Source organism: Geotrypetes seraphini, chromosome 7 (assembly GCF_902459505.1).
Source record: "Geotrypetes seraphini chromosome 7, aGeoSer1.1, whole genome shotgun sequence".
Classification (NCBI taxonomy): Eukaryota; Metazoa; Chordata; class Amphibia; order Gymnophiona; family Dermophiidae; genus Geotrypetes; species Geotrypetes seraphini.
In genome coordinates this window covers 134,422,932-134,442,288 of record NC_047090.1, presented here as the reverse complement: position 1 = coordinate 134,442,288, position 19,357 = coordinate 134,422,932, and the positions used below count along the sequence as shown (strand labels likewise).

Genomic DNA, 19,357 nt, shown 5'->3' with positions numbered 1-19,357 from the left:
TGGATAATGGTGATGGTCTCTCAGTACACAATCTTTTCAAGTTGGCTTCAGTTTCATAGGTCATTGCTGACTGTGTTGCATCTCAATTCTCAACTGCCCTCCACTTCCCAGTGTACTGTTATGAATGGCACTAATGAGCGGACACCCTTCTTTCCTGCTTATCCAGATATCTCCTCCGTGGTCTCTGACCAAAGGGAGTCTCTTGAAGGCTCTCCATAGGTGGATAAAGCTATGTCCAAGCTTTATCTTATGGTTCTGGACTTCCAACAGCTATTTTCACAGCTGAAAGGGGACTGCAGTAGCCAAACGCACCTCCTTTCCTAGTGCGGGTAGAATGATGCTGAAGGATGCAGAGCATTGTAATGTGGACGTTGTCCTTCTAAGGACAATTTGAAGCACTGGTTTTGGGTTTCAAAGCAGCAACGGCTGCTTCCATTGTGGCATGGACCTATCAGACGAGCTTACGGACTAGTCTCTTGAAACTGAAGGTTTCCTGTCCCCACATGATTAGGGAGGGAGTGGAGTATATAGCTGATTCTCTTTATAACATTATCGGAGTCCTTTTTCTGTCTGCTAAATGCTCTGGATCAGTAAGTGGATGGGCAGCTCAGCCTCCAAGGCAACTCTCAGCAGGTTACCCTCCTTGGGATAGATGCTTTTGGCAAAGATGTGGACGACTTCATGCCCAGTGTGGCAGATCGTCGTCTCAAATACCTCCTGGACAGCAGGGGCTGTTGTTCCGCTAGGGGCAAAACAGGCAGTTTTCGTACCTCTAGGAGATCATACCTCCTTGTTTCCAGTTACTCTTCTTGGAGGCCCTTCCAGGGTCTAGCAGAGATTTGATATGGCGCTGGCAACCCTCAGGTTCCCGTGGTGGCTTGACCTCCGTGTACCTATGATACTAGGGCGACTGCCGCCCCTCTTTGTCGGTGGGCGGCTGTGGGTTTTCTGAAGGAAATGGGAACAGATTTTGTCTGCCTTTGGGTTCTGGACATTATTATTAAAAAAAAAAAAAGGGGTGGGGGGTATAAGATTTAGTTTTATATGGCTCCCTTCAGATCTGTTCCTCATCTATCCAGAGAAGGAGACCAGAGTTCAAGCGACAGTGCAACAACTCTTGGACATTAATGCCATAGCACCAGTTCCTGAAGAAGAATCGGGCTCAGGCAGATGCTTTTTTTTCTTCATCGTGCCCGAGCAAGGCACAGAAAGTTTGGAGTCCCATTCTGGACTTGAAGTCCAGTAGACGAGGCCCTAAAGGTCTCCTGCTTTTGCAGAGAGACTATCCATTATAGCAGTGGTAGCTCTGGGGGAATTCCTTACCTCTTTGGCTTTAAAGGAGGCGTATCTTCTCATCACTGTCTTTCTGCATCTCTGGAAATATCTTGGTTTCCACTTTCTACTGTGACCTTTCCAGTTTGTGGTATTCCTTTTCGGATTGGTCACAACTCCCCTGCACCTTTGCTAAGGTGCTGGTGGTATAGCAACCCTCTTATGCAGGTTGGGTGTCCAGATGCATCCTTTCCTTGACAATTGGCTGATCAGAGTCCCCTCTCAAAAGGACAGCAAGTGGTGATCTCCTCAAGAGCTCAGTCTAGATTGTCGACTTCCTTTAGTCACATTCAGCCAACTCCATGCTTGTACCTTTCCAGCTCTGGTCTCAAGACCACTTCAGTCAGAGTTCATCTTAGTTTTATTAGCGCTTTTCATATATCTCTTGATAAAAGACTCCTATCTGTGCATCTAGGGTTTGAAAAAGGTTTGGATAATTTCTTAAAAGAGAAGTCCATAGACCATTATAGAGATGGCTTGGGAAAAGCCACTGCTTAATCCTAGGATAAGCAGCATAAAATCTGTTTTACTTCTTGGGATCTTGCTAGGTACTTGTGACCTGATTTGGTCAATGTTGGCGACAGGATACTGGGCTTGATGGACCTTCGGTCTGTGGTATGACAATTCTTATGTTTGTTTTCATACAAAACCACCAATCAAACCTCCTCCAGTTGCTGGGGATCTCAGTGTTGTGCTTTCCACACAAATGAAGCTACCCTTTGAACTACTTGTCTTCATCTCTCAAACATCTGACTTGGAAAGTAGTGTTTTTAATCTGCATTATCTCTGCACGTCGAGTCAGTGCATTTCAGGCACTTGTGTCAGACCCACCTTATATAACTTTCTACTATGATAGGGTGGTTCTTCGCACTCATCTCAAGTTACTCCCGAAGATCATCTCAAAATTTCATTTGATCCAATCTGTAGTTCTTCCATCTTCTTTTCAAGACTACATTCTCACCCTGGGGAGGCTACGCTCTACACATTGGACATAAATGTGCTCTTATTACTTGAATCACTCAAAATCTCACAGAAAATCCAGTCAGCTTTTCTGTCATTTGAACCTTAAAGACTTGGAGCTCTAGTTACCACGTTGCACACGGACTGTATCTCTTTTTTTGCTGTGCTCGGGCACAGCACATAAGGTTAGAGTAATGGTGACTTCAGTAGCTCATCTTCATTATACTCCTATTGAGGACATATGTAAGACAGCTACTTGGTCCTCATTTCATACCTTCACATCTTAAATACCGCTTAGAGCAGTGGTTCTTAACCTACCCTAGGGCTCCATGGAGGGGTTTCAGAGGGTCAGGAAAAAAAATAGCATTTTTATATTCACTATGCAGCCTGGTATTATTGATTTTTCTCACAGGTAATGAGGTAGTAGTAGTTGTTTGCACAAGAGGATTGTATTTCATAATTATAATGAGTGGCTATTAATTTTTGCATAAAAAATGAATGGTTTTTTTTTTTAGATTGTTTACTTTAAAGTTTAATAATACTTTGTGTATGTCATATGTATATGAAAATCAATTCTCGATAAATAAAGTACATTATATTCTTTGCATGCAAAGTTGTGTTTATGTGAATATTTCTGGGGAAGTGGGTCCATGGCTTTCATCAGATTCTTAAAGGGATCCGTGACTCAAAAAAGATTAAGAATTATTCCATACAAGAGAGCCAATTTGGTCAAGCAATTTTGCAAACGTTATTCTTTACATGAAATCAACTTCCCTCCTCCCTTATTTTACTTTCAGCTAGGGATTTCCACATGTGAGAATATTCTGCCTGTTTATCCTGGGATAAAGCAAAGTTACTTAGGTGTTATTCAGGGACAGCAGATATTCTCACAACCCGCCCACCTCCCCTAGTTGGCTTTTTAGCTTTTATATTGAACTAATGGTCCCATGAGCCAAGGTCGGGTGGGAAGGCCTTGGTGCATGCGTGGCACGGACAGTCTTAAGACTTAAATTTTTTTAAAGTGACAGTGCACTTTTTTATCACTGTCCATACTGGGTTCTGTGGATGACATCGCCCACATGTGAGAATATCTGCCAGCTGTCTCTAACCACAAAGCTGCTCCCTACCTCTTTGCCACCAAATTAATGCACATAAATATGTACTGTATTTTTTGCTCCATAAGATGCACCTGACCATATGATGCATCCAAGATTTAGAGGAGGAAAACAAGAAAAAAAAAATTTTGAACCAAATTCTCCCTGCCAGGCTCTGCACCCTGTCCCCCCTCTGGTGGTCTAGTGGTAGGTCGGGACAGGGCAGGCCGGGACAGGGTAGGCAGGCCTAGTGGCAATTAAGCAGGCAGGCAGGCCTAGCAGCCTAGTGACAGGCAGGCAGGCAGGGCCCCCCCTTACCTTAACTCCTCTGGTGGTCCAGCGCTGTAGGGCAGGAGCTTTCTCCCCAGCGTCAGAGTTGGAATGGCAAGAAGGCAGGCGTGAGTTTTTCGCTTCCTGTCTAGCTGCTCCGTGAATGGTGGTCCAGTGCTGCAGGGCAGGAGCTTTCAGCCTCCTGCCCTTCTCTCCTGCTTTCTTCCCCCGAGCGACAGAGGCAGAACAGCAAGCAGGCAGGTGCAAGTTTTTTTGATTCCTGCCTTGTCCCGTTCCGCTCTGTGAATGGCTCGTGAAAACTGGGGCAGCCATTCACAGAGCGGCACGGGACAAGGCAGGAAGCGAAAAACTCGCACCTGCCTGCTTGCCGCTCTGCCTCTCGGGGGGAGAAAGCAGGAGAGAAAGGCAGGAGGCTGAAAGCTCCTGTCCTGCAGCGCTGGACCGCCATTCACAGAGCGGCAAGGCAGGAAGCTAAAAACTCACGCCTGCCTTCTTGCCGCTACGACTCTGCTATTGCCGCTGGGGAGAAAGCCGGATGGAAGGGCAGGAGACAGAAAGCTCCTGCTCTACAGCGCTGGATCGCCGGGGAAATTAAGGTAGGGGAGGTGGGTTAGATAGTATTCACTCCATAAAACACACCCTTATTTCCACCCACTTTTTTGGGGAAAAAAGTGCATCTTATAGAGCGAAAAATACGGTAATTTGCCTCAATGTCAGGTTTCAAATAACTCATAAATCTAAAATCCAAAGCCAACTCTGTTTAGATACCACTGAAAATCTAAAAAATAGAATATTATTACTAGAAAGTGGCTGTTCAGTAGTTTCAGTATGTGAAATCTGTTAAGGAGTGCTTCTCTGAAAGCTTCTATTCCCATCATTATAATAGAGCCTGGTAGTGCTTACTGTCACAAGAATCCAGCTGGGAAATTAGTGGACAGTTGTCTTTTGACCTTGAGTTGAATTGAACTAGAAGATTTTTTTTGCTGAGGAAAAAACAGTTCTAATATATTCTATTTTTGCTACTCCTTGAACATTTTCAGTCTGATAAGTGGCATTCTCTAATCTATTTATTTCTAGACAAATAAGATAAATGCCTGTTTTCTCTTACCTGAATTGCTTTTTACAGCTTGAAAGAACTGTAAAGTGAGCAGTTCCTAATGCCCAGACTAACTGAATGGGTTTGAGAAATGACATTCAAAATTTGGAATGAGCTGTTGGAAAACTTTTGCTTTTTCATCCATTTTCTAACCGGGTAGAATCCTGTTTTCTGTTGGGGAGAAATCGCCTCGCCAAGATGGGGCAGACTGCTTGAACACTTGATTTGGTAAAACAGTTGTGATATACTGCTGTCACTTCTTTTTGCTTTTCACTTGGATCATGTGTAAAAGAAGTACAGTACATAGACACCAAAGATCCATTAAGCCCACTATCTTGTTTCCAGCTATAGCTAATCCATGTCACAAGTACCTAGAAGAATCCTAGAAGAATAAAATTTCATTTCACTTATCCCAGGAATAAGCAGTGGATTTCCCCAAGTTCACTGTAATAATTTATGGACTTTTTTCATTTAGAAAAATTGTCCAAAACCATTTTTAAACTCTGCTACTTTAACCACTTTTACTACACTCTGCCAACATATAGAGAGCTTAACTACATGTTGAATGAAGACATACTTTCTTTTATTTGTTTTAAATGTACTACTTTCTGATTGTCTAGCTATATCATTCTGCACAAGTACTATATATAAAAACATAAGAATAGTCTTATTGGGTCAGACCAGTGGTCCATCAAACCGAATAGCCCATTCTCACGGTGGCCAATCCAGGTAACTAGTAACTGGCAAAAACAAGAGTGGCAATATTCCATGCTACCGATCCAGGGCAAGCAGTGGCTTCCTCCACGTCTTTCTCAATAACAGACTATGGACACTTCCAGGAAATTGTCCAAACCTTTCTTAAAACCAGCTATGCTATCTGCTCTTACCACAACCTATGGCAACACGTTCCAGAGCTTAACTATTCTCTTAGAACATAAGAATTGCCGCTGCTGGGATAGACCAGTGGTCCATCGTGCCCAGCAGTCCACTCCTGCGGCGGCCCTTAGGTCAAAGACCAGTGCCCTGAGTCTAGCCTTACCTGTGTACGTTCTGGTTTAGCAGGAACTTATCTAACTTTGTCTTGAATCCCTGGAGGGTGTTTTCCCTATAACGGCCTCCAGAAGAGCGTTCCATATGATTTCTACCACTCTCTGGGTGAAGAAGAACCTCCTTATGTTTGTACGGAATCTATCCCCTTTTAACTTTAGAGAGTGCCCTCTCGTTCTCCCTACCTTGGAGAGGGTGAACAACCTGTCTTTATCTACTAAGTCTATTCCCGTCATTATCTTGAATGTTTCGATCATGTCTCTAATTTCTCACTGTACGGCAACTCCTCCAGCCCCTTAACCATTTTATTCGCTCTTCTCTGGACCCTTTCGAGTAGTACTGTGTCCTTCATGTACAGTGACCAATGCTGGACGCAGTATTCCAGGTGTGGGCATACCATGGCCTGGTACAGCGGCATGATAACCTTCTCCAATCTGTTTGTGATTCCCGTAATCATTCCAAGCATTCTGTGCTCCATTTTCGCCGCTGCCACACATTGCGTGGCTGGCTTCATTGACTTGTTGACCAGTACTCCCAAGTCTCTTTCCTGGGGGGGTCTCTCTGAGTACTGCACTGGACATCCTGTATTCGTGTGTAAGATTTTTGTTACTGACATGCATCACCTTATACTTATCCACGTTAAACCTCTTTTGCCATGTCGCAGCCCATTTCTAAAGCGTGATTGTTTCGTTGCAAATCTTTGCAATCCTTCTGTGTCTTCACTACTCTGAATAACTTTATACCGCCTGTAAATTTAATCACCTCGCTCGTCTTACCAATTTCCAGGTCGTTTATAAATGTTGAAGAGCACTTCTCTGGCTCGCAGCTGGGTGCTTAACTGTTGAATTTTTTGTTCTGTGACTCATCTTGTTCTGCTTGGTATATCTGCTTTCTTTTGTGTTTCATTGGTACTGTATGTTTGGATGGAGGACCCGGGGGGGGGTGTTTTGTGAGGGTTTGTTTAGGGGTGGGGGGGTTGTTCGGGGGGGGGGGGGATGCGGTCTGTGGGGTTTAGGTTTTAAATGCCAAAATGTTGAGCTGCCTTGTCTTTTGTATCGTTGCTCTGTTGCTGTTTTTGTTTGCTCAATAAAATATATTTGACTATAAATGTTGAAGAGCATGGGTCCAAGCACTGAACCCTGTGGCACTCATGACGCTTTTCCAGTCCGAGTATTGTCCATTTACCCCCCACTCTCTGTTTCCTATCTGCCAACCAGTTTTTAATCCATGTATTTCACCCTCAATTATATGGCTCGCAATTTTTCGAAGTAGTCATTCATGCGGGATCTTGTCAAACGCCTTCTGAAAATCCAGATATACAGTTTTGACCGGGTCACCCTTGTCTATCTGCCTGTTTACTCCCTCAAAGAAGTGCAGCAAGTTCGTCAAGCAAGATCTTCCTTTGCTGAAGCTGTGCTGGCTGGTCCTCATCAGATTGTGTCCGTCAAGGTGATCAATGATGCGGTCCTTTATCAGCGCCTCTACCATCTTTCCCGGTACCAAGGTCAGATTCACCGGTCTGTAGTTTCCTGGATCTCCCCTTGAGCCTTTCTTGAAGATCTGCGTAACATTCACCACTTTCCAGTCTTCCGGAACCTTCCTGATTTGATCAACAGATTGGCTATTAGTTGGAGCAGTTCAGCTATAACCCCTTTCAGTTCCTTGATTACCCTCGGATGGATGCCATCCAGTCCCGGGGATTTATCGTTTTTAAGCCTATCAATCTGCCTGCATACCTCTTCTAGACTGACTGTCAACCCTATCAGTTTCCCGTTAACCTGTCTGCTTCCAGTATGTTGTGTATATCCTCCTTCAGTAAATACAGATGCAAAAAATGTGTTCAGTTTGTTGGGGATGGCTTTGTCCTTCTTTAGCACTCCTTTTGTTCCATGGTCATCCAACAGCCCCACCGCTTCCTTCACGAGTCGTTTCCCCTTAATATATTGAAAGAACGGCTTGAAGTTTTTTTTACCTCCTTTGATATTTTTTCCTTGTAGTCTCTTTTGACCCCTCTTGCCGCCTTATGGCACATGCTTTGATGTTGTTTGTACTTTTTCCAGTTTTCATCTGTTTTTGACCTTTTCTATTCCTTAAACGAAGTCTTCTTGTCACTGATTGCTTCCTTCATTGCCACAGTGAGCCACGCTGGTTCCTTGTTCTTTTTCCTCTTGGATCCCTTGATGATACGCGATATATATATAAAAATGCTGGAGCAAGCATGGTCCCTTTTAAGGACACAGTCACCGAGGCGCAAAATATATATACCCCCACCTTTGTGTCCTACTCTGTCTCTGCGGTATAGCTTGTATCTTGGTAACACAGTGTCCCAGACGTTTTCCTCGTTCCACCATGTTTCCGTGATGCCGATGATGTCAAGGTTATCTTTTTGTGCCATAGCTTCCATTTCCCCCATCTTATTTCTTAGGCGTTCCTGTACATACACTTGAGTTTGTGGCCTGTTACTTTCTTGCATTTCCTTCCCTCTTGTGTCCCTTTCGATCTATTAGGATTTCTGTCTTGCCTATGATCCGGTGAATTAGAGAATGACACGGGGAAAAAATCTGTCCCCGTCACCGCCCCGTCCCCGGCCCACCATCCTCTGCACCGCCCCGTCACCGCCATTCCATTCACCGCCCCGTCACCGCCACTGCCATCCCATTCACCGCCCCATCACCGTCCCCGCAGCATCCATATAAGCCTTAGTACTCTAATATTTAGCGTATTCCATTCTTATAAATCAAAGTTCCTGCTGCTGAACTAGAGAAAGAGATGTTCAGCTGGCAGGGCTTTGTTTATAAATTTTTATTAACACAACTAATATACCACCATATTGTTTCCGACAGAGGACAAGTATGCAATAAATGCATTTTGCTGTTTCAATGCCAGTGCTCAGCAGAACAACAGACAGCAATATGGACATTCACCTTATGTAGTACTTTTTTAATATATAAAAATAGGCAAAATTAGTTGCTGTTTTATCATTATATTTTCTTGCCATTATAGTATTCTTCATTGATCATTTTTCTTTTTAAATTCAAAACAAATTCAACCTATCTTGTGTCCCAGCATGAATTCATGTTTCACTCAATTGGCTGTTTCAAGGGAATTAACCCTCCAACTTCCATTTGCAAAAATACCCAATGTTGTTCCTTCTATGAGCAATATTTAAATTATGAGGAACAACATTGGGTATTTTTGCTGAATTGTGTAACACCATTTGGGCTGAACATGAAGATTGAAAATGCCTGGTTAGCCCTGGACAGATGATTTGAACAGCCAGGAGCCTGTCCTGGCCATTTAAATCATTTTGAATATCTAGTCCAATGATAACAGAATTAGGGTGATTATAGAAACATAGAACTTTGTTGATCACTAAAAACAGTGGAGACTAAGGGTCTATCAAGCTCAGCATCCTGTCTTTGACACTGGCCAGTCTTGGTCTTTGGAACTGCCCATTGTGTCAGAAGCAATAGGGATTAAGTGACTTGGCCAGGGTCACAAGGAGTGTAGTGTAGCTCTAACCACTGGATTTAGAAGTTGGCTTCTTTTGGGATCTTTAACTCATCATCGCTAGGACTCGAATCTGAGTCCGTGGCACCTAACATAGAATGGAATTAGTATGGCAAAGTAATGAAGAATGGTCCAGCAGCCCCCACCCTCCCTCCACCTCACCTTATATTCGTTCCGAGTTTGCCGGCTTCCTTTTTCCCTAGCCGCACGCATTCAAAAAGCCGTGCATTTAGCCAGCTCCCTCCCTCCACCTCACCTTAAATTTCGAGTTTTCCGGCTTCCTTTTTTCCGAGCCGCACGTGTTCAAAAATCCGTGCACGCGCGGCTGCGCGAGTCAATCAAACTTCTCCTCTCCTGCAACTTCCTGTTTCCGGTTGCGTCAGAGGAGAAGATTGATTGACTCGCGCAGCCGCGCGTGCACGGATTTTTGAACACGTGCGGCTCGGAAAAAAGGAAGCCGGAAAACTCGAAATTTAAGGTGAGGTGGAGGGAGGGAGCTGGCTAAATGCTACGGGCGGGCGGGCGGTGGCTGCGGGGACCGCGCGATCCTTGATACCTCACTGCGGAGACAAGACCATTCACCGCCCCGTGGGCGGTGAATGGCCTTGTCCCCGTCGCCGCAGCGACTGCTAGTTTTCTTCCCCGTTTTCGGCGGGTGACCCGCGGCTAAAATGCGGTGGCCGCGGGTAAACCGCCACCGTGTCATTCTCTACGGTGAATCTTCCCCGCAATCTTCCTGCATGGTGTCCTCCGGGTATACCGTTTCCCGAACCATTGACTCTTGGTCGACTGTCGGCTTTCCCCTTCTTCCTAGTTTAAAAACTTCTCAATTTCCTGCTTGATGTTGCTTGCAAGTAGTCTCGTTCCATCTTCACTGAGATGCAGTCCATCCTTCCTGTTGAGCTTGCTCTTCCCCTCCCAGAACGTCGTCCAGTTACGCACAAAGTGGAATTCTTCTTCCCCACGTGGATCACCACCGCCGTATCTTCCTCTTCCACGCTGTCGATGATCTTGTCAATGCAGCTCACTATATCTTCTATCTTGGCTCTGGGTAGGCAGGTCACCAGCCGATCCTGTCTTCCTTCCGCTATGTGGCTGTCGACTTGTCTGATGATGGAGTCCCCCATGACGATAGCTGTCCTCTTTATCTTCTCTTGTCTCTCCAGCCGCAGGTCCGTGTCCCTGGTCTATGTCCATCTCTCCAGCTGAAGGTCCGTGTCCTCTGCACACTTCCATCTTCCCTCATCCTGGCGTTGGCTTGCACCGGACTGTAGCATTTTTCATAATTACCCCCCACACCCTCCCCCCCCCAAAAAAAAAAAAATCCAAACAAAATTAAACCTGAATAAAGGAAGGGAACAGCTGAGTTTCTGGAGCCTCTGACCAACCCTCACGCATCGGCCAAGATACTCCATTTGCAAGAGCCGGAAGCTTGGTAAATCTGCCAGCTCTGCTTTCCCCTCTGATACTGGAAATGACTCTTTGGGGTGAGTTGCCATAGATATGCCTGTGTTTCCCATTCTGAAGCATTAGGATCCATGGTCCTAATGACTTTGGCCAGAACAGCAGTCATGTTGTCTTCTCTTGCTGTTCCAGTGCATCTGGAGAGTGCTTAACACCACTTCAGGGCTTGGAGGGATTGGCAGCAGTTCTCTTACTCCATGTCTACCTGTGTGTAGTGGGGAGGAGGAGGGGGACTATAGCACTTTTTGGCTCCAGGGCATCGACGGGTTTTTCATTAAATGTAGGAGCCAGCCCAAACACTTAGGAGTCAACGTCTAAGGGCTAGATTCACAAAGCAAACCGATCGTGTACCGATCGGTTTGTGACTCCTTAGCGACCCCGGCCTGATTCACTTACCTGTCTTCCAACCATCCTCCGATCCACGCATGCAAATGAGGGCAAGGCCATGCAAATGTAGGCAGGGACGCGATTCACTAAACCTTTTTCCTATCCGACTGTGCTCGCAAAAAGTGACTGCTCAGGACCAGTCGCTGAAGCCCTTTGTCACTGCCCTGCCTTCTGCAGCCCTGATCTCCTGCCTGCCCTGAATGTGCCTGCCTGCCTGCCCCAACTCTCCCACCCTTTCCCGCACTGCAAGCTCATGGTTTTAACCCGCAGGCTAAAGTGGGTTAAAACCATGGGCTCCCAAAAGTTCCTCGATCGCCAAAACGGCCCTGAGGTCCAGCAGTAGCATTTTTGTAGGCTTTCTTGCGGCCCTGACTGTGCTAAGAAGAAGAAGAAAAAAACCCCCAACTCCAACGGCACGGAGGTCCCGCGCATGCTCAGACCATCTACAGATGGTCTGCGCATGCGCGGGGATCACTATAGCGGATCTTTGCCTGCAGATGGGGGCATTCCTCTGACCACCCTCATCTGCATGTTAAAGATTTACCATATTTTTCACTCCATAAGACACACACCCTTTCTACTCCCTTTTTGGAGGTGGAAAAAGTGCATCTTATGGAGCGAAAAATATGGTAAATCTTTTATGCTTGTCTGAGTTTTAATGTATATGATTATAAAGAAGATTAAGAGACTGTGGAGGATTATGGAGAGGTACTTTTCTACCTATAACATTAAGTGTATCTTACATAGAAATGTCTTTTTTTCATTTTTTATATTTTGGTCTTGTCTGTCTTTGAAGGCAGTTTGGAACAGTTGGCTTTATTTTTTTTGGGGGGGGGAGGGGTGGCTTCCTTTACTGAGCCAAATACCAGAAATTACTCCTGGGGAAATTCTGTGCAATTGCACAGTGCAGAATTCTCCAGTGATTGTGCAGGATTCTGTGAAGCTGCTGCAATCGGGTTTCTCTCCCAGTCCCCTTCAGAGATTGCATGGCAGGAGGAGGAGGAAGAGGAAGTGAACTATTACATATCAGGTCACTTCCTCCTCCTCTGCCAGCTTAGATCCAGCTGTTTTTAGGTAAATAGCAGGGTTGTAGAGAGACCTACAGAGATTATAGAAACAGTTAGGTTTAAACAAAAAGATGAGTTACTATACCATACAGTTTTCTTCTATACTGCAAATTTCTACTGGGATCTAGTGTGGTTTATAATAAGATTGTTGAGATTTACAATTGGATGTGGTGGATTTGTGACAAGAATTCTTAATAAAGGACAGGAACACAGGTTGAAGTTATATAGGCAGATTATAGTTATTGTTATATGTTTGTGGAGAAAAGGCGAGTCTTTAGCCTCTTCCTGAAAATATAGTATGTTTGCTTTTTATCCCTGATGAAGCGGAGGGTCCTTGGTACCTGAACGTGGGTTCATGTAGCTTCTTTTGAAGGACCCATGCAGGATTGGGAGGTGTTAGTTTGAAACGTTGCTGTGGTCTGGTGGTGAGAAAGGAGCATGCAGCTATGATTTCTGAGCTTAGTCCTTTCCTTCCTCCGAGTGACTTCCATTAACCAACACCCTCTGGCTTGTGAAGAGTATTAGACTTTGTGGGCACTCTCCTACTGGAGCAGGCTTTAGTGTTTCGCTAGCTGGCCATTCAACAGGAGTAGTGTAGGACTTACCTGGCCAGGGGTTTATTTGATACTTTTGATATTGCTTCTCCAGGGAAAAGAGCCCCAGTTTCTCCAATCTTTCAGCGTATGAAAGGTTTTCCATACCCTTTATCAAGCGTGTCGCTCTCTGAACCCTCTCAAGTATTGCCATATCCTTCTTTAGGTACGGCGACCAATATTGGACGCAGTACTCCAGATGTGGGCGCACCATCACCCACGAGGACAGAATAGCTTTCTCATCCTTAATATTGATGAGTGTTGGAGGTCCTTCAGTCTTAGTATCTGTTCAGTGGCGTAGTAAGGTGGGGCAGTCCATCCCGGGTGCCATAAGAACATAAGCAATGCCTCCGCTGGGTCAGACCTTGGGTCCATCGCGCCCAGCAGTCCGCTCACGCAGCGGCCCAACAGGTCCAGGACCTGTGCAGTAATCCTCTATCTATACCCCTTTATCCCCTTTTCCAGCAGGAAATTGTCCAATCCTTTCTTAAACCCCAGTACCGTACTCTGCCCTATAATGTCCTCTGGAAGCGCATTCCAGGTATCCACCACACGTTGGGTAAAGAAGAACTTCCTAGCATTCGTTTTGAATCTGTCCCCTTTCAACTTTTCCGAATGCCCTCTTTTTCTCATATGTTTTGAAAGTTTGAAGAATCTGTCCCTCTCTACTCTCTCTATGACCTTCATGATCCTGTAAGTCTCTATCATATCCCCTCTAAGTCTCCTCTTCTTCAGGGAAAAGCGACCCAGTTTCTCCAATCTCTCAGCGTATGAAAGGCTTTCCATCCCCTTAATCGGTTGTGTCGCTCTCCTCTGAACTCTCTCGAGTAATGCCATATCCTTCTTAAGGTACGGTGACCAATACTGGACGCAGTACTCAAGATGCGGACGCACCATTGCCCGGTACAGCGGCAGGATAACTTCTTTCGTTCTGGTTGTAATACCCTTCTTGATTATACCTAGCATTCTATTCGCTCTCTTAGCGGCAGCTGCGCACTGTGCCGTCGGCTTCATTGTCGTGTCCACCATTACCCCCAAGTCCCTTTCTTAGGTACTCTCATTCAATAATTGTACCTCGGGTTTCTGCTTCCCACATGTAATACTTTACACTTCTCAACATTGAACTTCATCTGCCATCTCTCTGCCCATTCCAAGTCCCTTTGCAATTCTTCGCAGTCCTCCTTTGTCCGAGCTCCACTAAATAGTTTGGTGTCGTCCGCAAATTTTATTATCTCACACTTCGTTCCTGTTTTTAGATCATTTATGAATATATTAAAAAGCAGCGACCCGAGCACCGAGCCCTGCGGAACACCACTCGTGACCTTCCTCCATTCTGAGTAGTGGCCCTTCATCCCTACCCTCTGTTTCCTACCCTCTAACCAGTTTCTGATCCATCTATGCACGTCTCCGTCCACCCCATAGTTCTTCAGTTTCCGGAGTAGACGTTCATGAGGCACCTTGTCAAAGGCTTTCTGGAAATCTAGGTATATGATGTCTATGGGGGTCTCCTCTGTCCATCTGTTTGTTAATTCCCTTGAAGAAGTGCAATAAGTTAGTCAGGCACGATCTCCCCCTGCAGAAACCATGTTGGCTGGTTATCAGAAGTTCGTTTTTTTCAAAATGTTCATCGATATTTTCTTTTATCAGTACTTCCGCCATTTTCCCCGTAACCGAGGTCAGACTCAGCGGTCTGTAGTTTCCTTGGGGTGCCAGCAACCCCCCTTCTTTCCACCCCCTTTCCATGCCGCACTTGCACCTCTTCCCCCATACCTTTTTAATTTTGGTGCGAGCAGCCACCAACTTTCTGCCTGTGTCAGCTTCGGCGCTCTGTCTGATGTCATTTCCGGGACCCGGGCCGAGGAAGGGACATGGGGAAGAAGCAGGAGAGGGGGCACCACTGCCCCGGGTGCTACTCACCCTCGCTATGCTACTGTATCTGTTTACTCAGTTTTTTTTCATGATGTGCCTTGAAATCTAAGCTATGAATGTGTAGACATTGTTCAGTGTGGTGTCTGCAGAGTTTATTGGCAGGGCAGCATATGCTTACTAAGTAAAGTGGATCTCAAGCGACCTGTCTTCCTCCCACTGAGGGTCTTTAAGCTTTGGCATGCCCCACTTCAATGGACTAGTCTATCAGGATGCTAGTAAAAAGGAAATTGCTAGGTCATTGCAGCATATCCTCCTCCCAAGAAGACTACGGCTCTGCAGAGAATTCCTCTTTTACAGGATTTAAACTTTGGTTTTGATTACTTCCTAGTAGGGATTTAGGTAGATTGTTACCCAATAGGATGAATATTAGTTCTGGTCTTGTTTTGTTTAGCTTTATTTTATTTTATTTATATCCCGTTTGAGCTCTGGTAAGTTCCAGCAATGTTATCACCAATATAAGGAGTTGGTATATCACTGGAAATTGGTGCCCTCTGCCTCCATCTTCTGGATGGAGAGTAAGAAATGAGGTTGATGCACCTGGCTTGCTACCTACTGATCTTCTTCAAAAGGTGTATTGTACAGCTCTACAGAAGAGATTGGATAAGGGGTGAACCATTTACCCTTATTTGCAAGTCTGCCAAATTAAAATGAAACTTGAAATAAATTTCATTCTGGTGGTTGTGCTAATTAGGTGTGTTCAAGTCTAAACGTTGAATTACATGCTTGAGCACTTTCAAGAACAGGTAGCTTCATGTCATTTAGCTTAAATGAGATCTTATTTCTGGTTAGGTTAGTTTTGTGCATTTAATTGTGCTTAAAATTGGGCTTGGCATAAAGAACAGTTTCAGATCCTCTTTCAGGTGTGGCAATTGCCTTCACAAATTGCTGGATTTTTCTTTCTGCCTAGTGGTACATTTTATTTATGCAGACAGAGTTAATCATAGAATAGAGCAAAATAAATTTTTTTTTTTGGAAAGGATATATGGAACATGAGTTTATTTAGAAATTCTTTTATATAGATTGTAAGCTTTAGTTGTAAAATTTTGTGCTAGGCTTATTCTGGAGTTAGCTTTACAATTATAGGATTTATTTATTTTGTATATTCAATAAAACCTTGGTTTGTGAGCATTTCGTTCCAGAAGCATGCTTGTATATCAAAGCAAATTTTCCCATAGGAAATAATGGAAACTCAAATGATTCGTTCCACAACCCAAAAACTTTAATACAAAATACAATACGTACTTGTATTGCAAGACCTCGCTCATTTAGAACAGTCACTACACTCCCGCAGTGTCAGAGAGAGAGAAGAACCATTGGCTCAGTTGAGATGATGTGGCACGTGTATATGCTGCTCTTGAAGAATGGCTTGGCGTTTTTTGTGGGGTATTTTAAGAATCCACTGGAGTGCTCATTTCAATATTGAAAAGCTCATTTGCATGGCAGTATTATACACTGCTAGAAAGCTCTTTAAAGACCACGATAAGCCATTTTGATAATGTGCTGCTAAAATGCATGCAGGTTAAACCGTCTGGAAACCAGTTTAGCGATCACGTTAAAATGTTTTGAGATTCTGGCTTCTAATCTGTCATTATGTAACATAGAAACATAGAGTATGACGACAGAAAAGGACCGGTGGCCCAACAAGTCTGCCCACTCAAGAACCCTCCCTCAGCAAATTTGCCCACTCTAGAATCCCCTCTCCCATGAGAATCCATCTTTTAAGCATAGTTCACAGAAACACATTATCACCCTGCTAGTCCCACTTGGGTCTGAGTTGGTGCTGAAAATGAGTGCACTAAACCTAACTACTAAGAAAAAAAATCAAATATTAATGATCTGTCTTTTAAAATCTGGGTGAAATCAATTTCAGAATATGTAAAGATGAGTTTAGAATTTAGTCAACAATTTTTTTTTATCAGGTGCTCTTTATAATGGATCATTTTATTAGTTACAGCTTTTATATTCTTTTACATACCAAAAATTACTGGATCAGATTATCAATTTCAGCCTAGTCATTTACCAACAAATGTACATAGTAATTGAAATAATATAGTTATCAGTTATTCTTGAAACAGATGTGCTTTTAAAATTTCAAATAACAAGAAATCTTTCTTCCTAGCTTCACTGGAAGATAATTCCAGTATTGAACTGATTTTAAAATCACACTAGCTGAAATTGTAATGTGTTACTTTATTTCTCCTAATTTAAAGTCCAAGATGCAGTAGATTGAAGACAGCTGTTTTCCTTTATTCCCAAAATTTGGTTTAATATTTTGCATGTTACAAGCAATAGGACATACATAAATTTGCTACTACTGTGCTAAGAGTATAATTTTAAAATTTATAGTACTTTGATTTTGTATAATAATTTGGTTTTTATTTTAGGCCAGAAACCTACACTCTGGAGAATTGGCTGCAGTAAAAATTATTAAGCTAGAACCAGGTATGTCTTATTTCAGAAAATCTCTTTGCTGGTTTTGTTGGTTGTCATTATACAAAGTGAAACTTTTTTTTTTTTTTGTTCCTTCTATTTTTGTAGATTCATTTTAATAAAACAAAGAGTTTGTTTCTCAAGAATGTTATAATGCCTCTGTATCGCTCAACGGTGCGACCTCACCTTGAATATTGTATGCAGATTAGATGGATCATGTGGGTCTTTGTGCCTTCATATGCTTGCTACATTATTGACTTGTGGTTTTCCTCTTCAATATTTGTTTTAATTACATTTGCTTTTATGTAAACTGTCTAGCTATTTTCTTGATTTACGTATATTAAATAAAGATAAAATGTAAAATTTGAACCCAGTTTGGGAAATTTTTCTGTAATTTGTTAATGCAAATATCCAAATGGGATAAAAATAGTGGTTAAAGTTTTTTCATATGCCATAGGAAAGTAAGTGGAACTGTTGAGTTGAAAGATGACACATCAGTTTTATTTTAACTAACCTGAGTATCCAGTTCCTTTTTTTGTAATATTTCAGTGGGAAGCTGTGGCTGTCAAGAGCTTAGAAAATTAATAATGAAATAAATGGAAAACAAAGATGAAAATGTTATAATGCCTTTGTATTGCTCTATGGCAGAGATCTCAAAGTCCCTCCTTGAGGGCCGCAATCCAGTCGGGTTTTCTTGATTTTCCCCAATAAATATGCATGAGATCTATGTGCATGCACTGCTTTCAATGCATATTCATTGGGGAAATCCTGAAAACCCGACTGGATTGCGGCCCTCAAGGAGGGACTTTGAGATCCCTGCTCTATGGTATAGTTGCACCTTGAATACTCTTGTGCATTTCTGCAGTGACTATAGCCAGAGAAATGCTGGGCTGTATAGAAAGATGTGTAACCAGTAGAAGAAAGGAAGTATTGATGCCCCTGTACAGGTCATTGGTGAGACCCCACTTGGAGTATTGTGTTCAATTTTGGAGACAGTATATGATGAAGGACATAAGAAGACTTGAAGTGGCCAATAGAAAGATGTACAAGAAGAGACTGGAAGATCTGAATATGTTTACCGTAGAGGACAGAAGGGACAGGAAGTTATGATAGAGATGTTTAAATACATAAAAGGTATTAATACAGAACCAAATCTTTTCCAGAGAAGGGAAAATAGTAAAACTAGAGGGCATAAATTGAAATTGCAGGGTTGTAGACTTTTAATGTTAGGAAATTCTTTTTCATGAAGAGGGTGGTAGATGCCTGGAATGCTCTCCTGAGAGAGGTGATAGAATTCAACAAAGCGTGGGACAAACACAGAGGATCTCCAATCGGAAAATAAAGGGTATAAATTGAAGAACTAGGGACAGAACAGAGCAAATGTGCAAGGTCTGTGCCCTGTATATGGTTATTCGGTTTAGGATGGGCTGGGAAGGGCTTTGACAGGAACTCCAGTAATTTGAGGTGGTTTAGATAGACTAGAGGGAGATGCTGTGGGGTGATTTGAAACGGGCTGTACATGCAAGAAAACCCTCATACATCTCACAAAGAATTTTGCATTGAGGAGTGGGCCAAACTTTCCTCAGACCGCTACAAGATGCGTCTTGCTGCAGTTATTACAGCAAAGGGGGTAACACTAGCTATTGGGGTGTCCTAATTTATTCCTCAGTTAGAATACACATTTTTGTGGATATCTTTTGTTTCATGAGTAAATCAAGGAAATGTTTTGTTGGTTACCTGCAATTACATCACTTTCTTTTCCAGAGATAAATTTAAAAAAAGATTTGACATCAATATGTGAACATTTCTTAAGAAAGAGCTGAATATTTCATGGGGTGTCCTAATTTTTTCACATGACTGTGTGTACCTGGTCATCCTTTGAGATCACAAGTTAGACCTCATGTTTGTTCCCCCCCTCTTCGTTTGGTCACTAAAGTTGTAAATCGATCCTGAATGTTTCAGATGGCTGGACCTTCATTATGGAATTCAGTTCCAGACTCCATTTGTCTAACTTCTGATTACTTGGCAATCTGGAAAAGTTTAAAATCGTATTTGTTCTGATTAGCCTTTTTAAAAATGGGACAGTGTGTAATTTGGGTAATTTGGCCGTATTTTTTTAAGGCACAGGTTTCAGGTTGTAAGTTGTACCTTAGTGTG

General features: G+C 43.3%; 1 protein-coding gene across 1 annotated transcript in view; it reads left to right on the top strand.

Annotated features, from left to right (window-relative positions):
• The window catches only part of MAP4K5 (mitogen-activated protein kinase kinase kinase kinase 5), a 293,565-nt gene that overhangs the window by 11,520 nt on the left and 262,688 nt on the right, over positions 1-19,357 (top strand). The window contains exon 2 of the mRNA XM_033950939.1: positions 17,155-17,212. Within this exon, the coding sequence (XP_033806830.1) occupies positions 17,155-17,212 (58 nt within the window). The remainder of the gene's footprint in view (positions 1-17,154; positions 17,213-19,357) is intronic.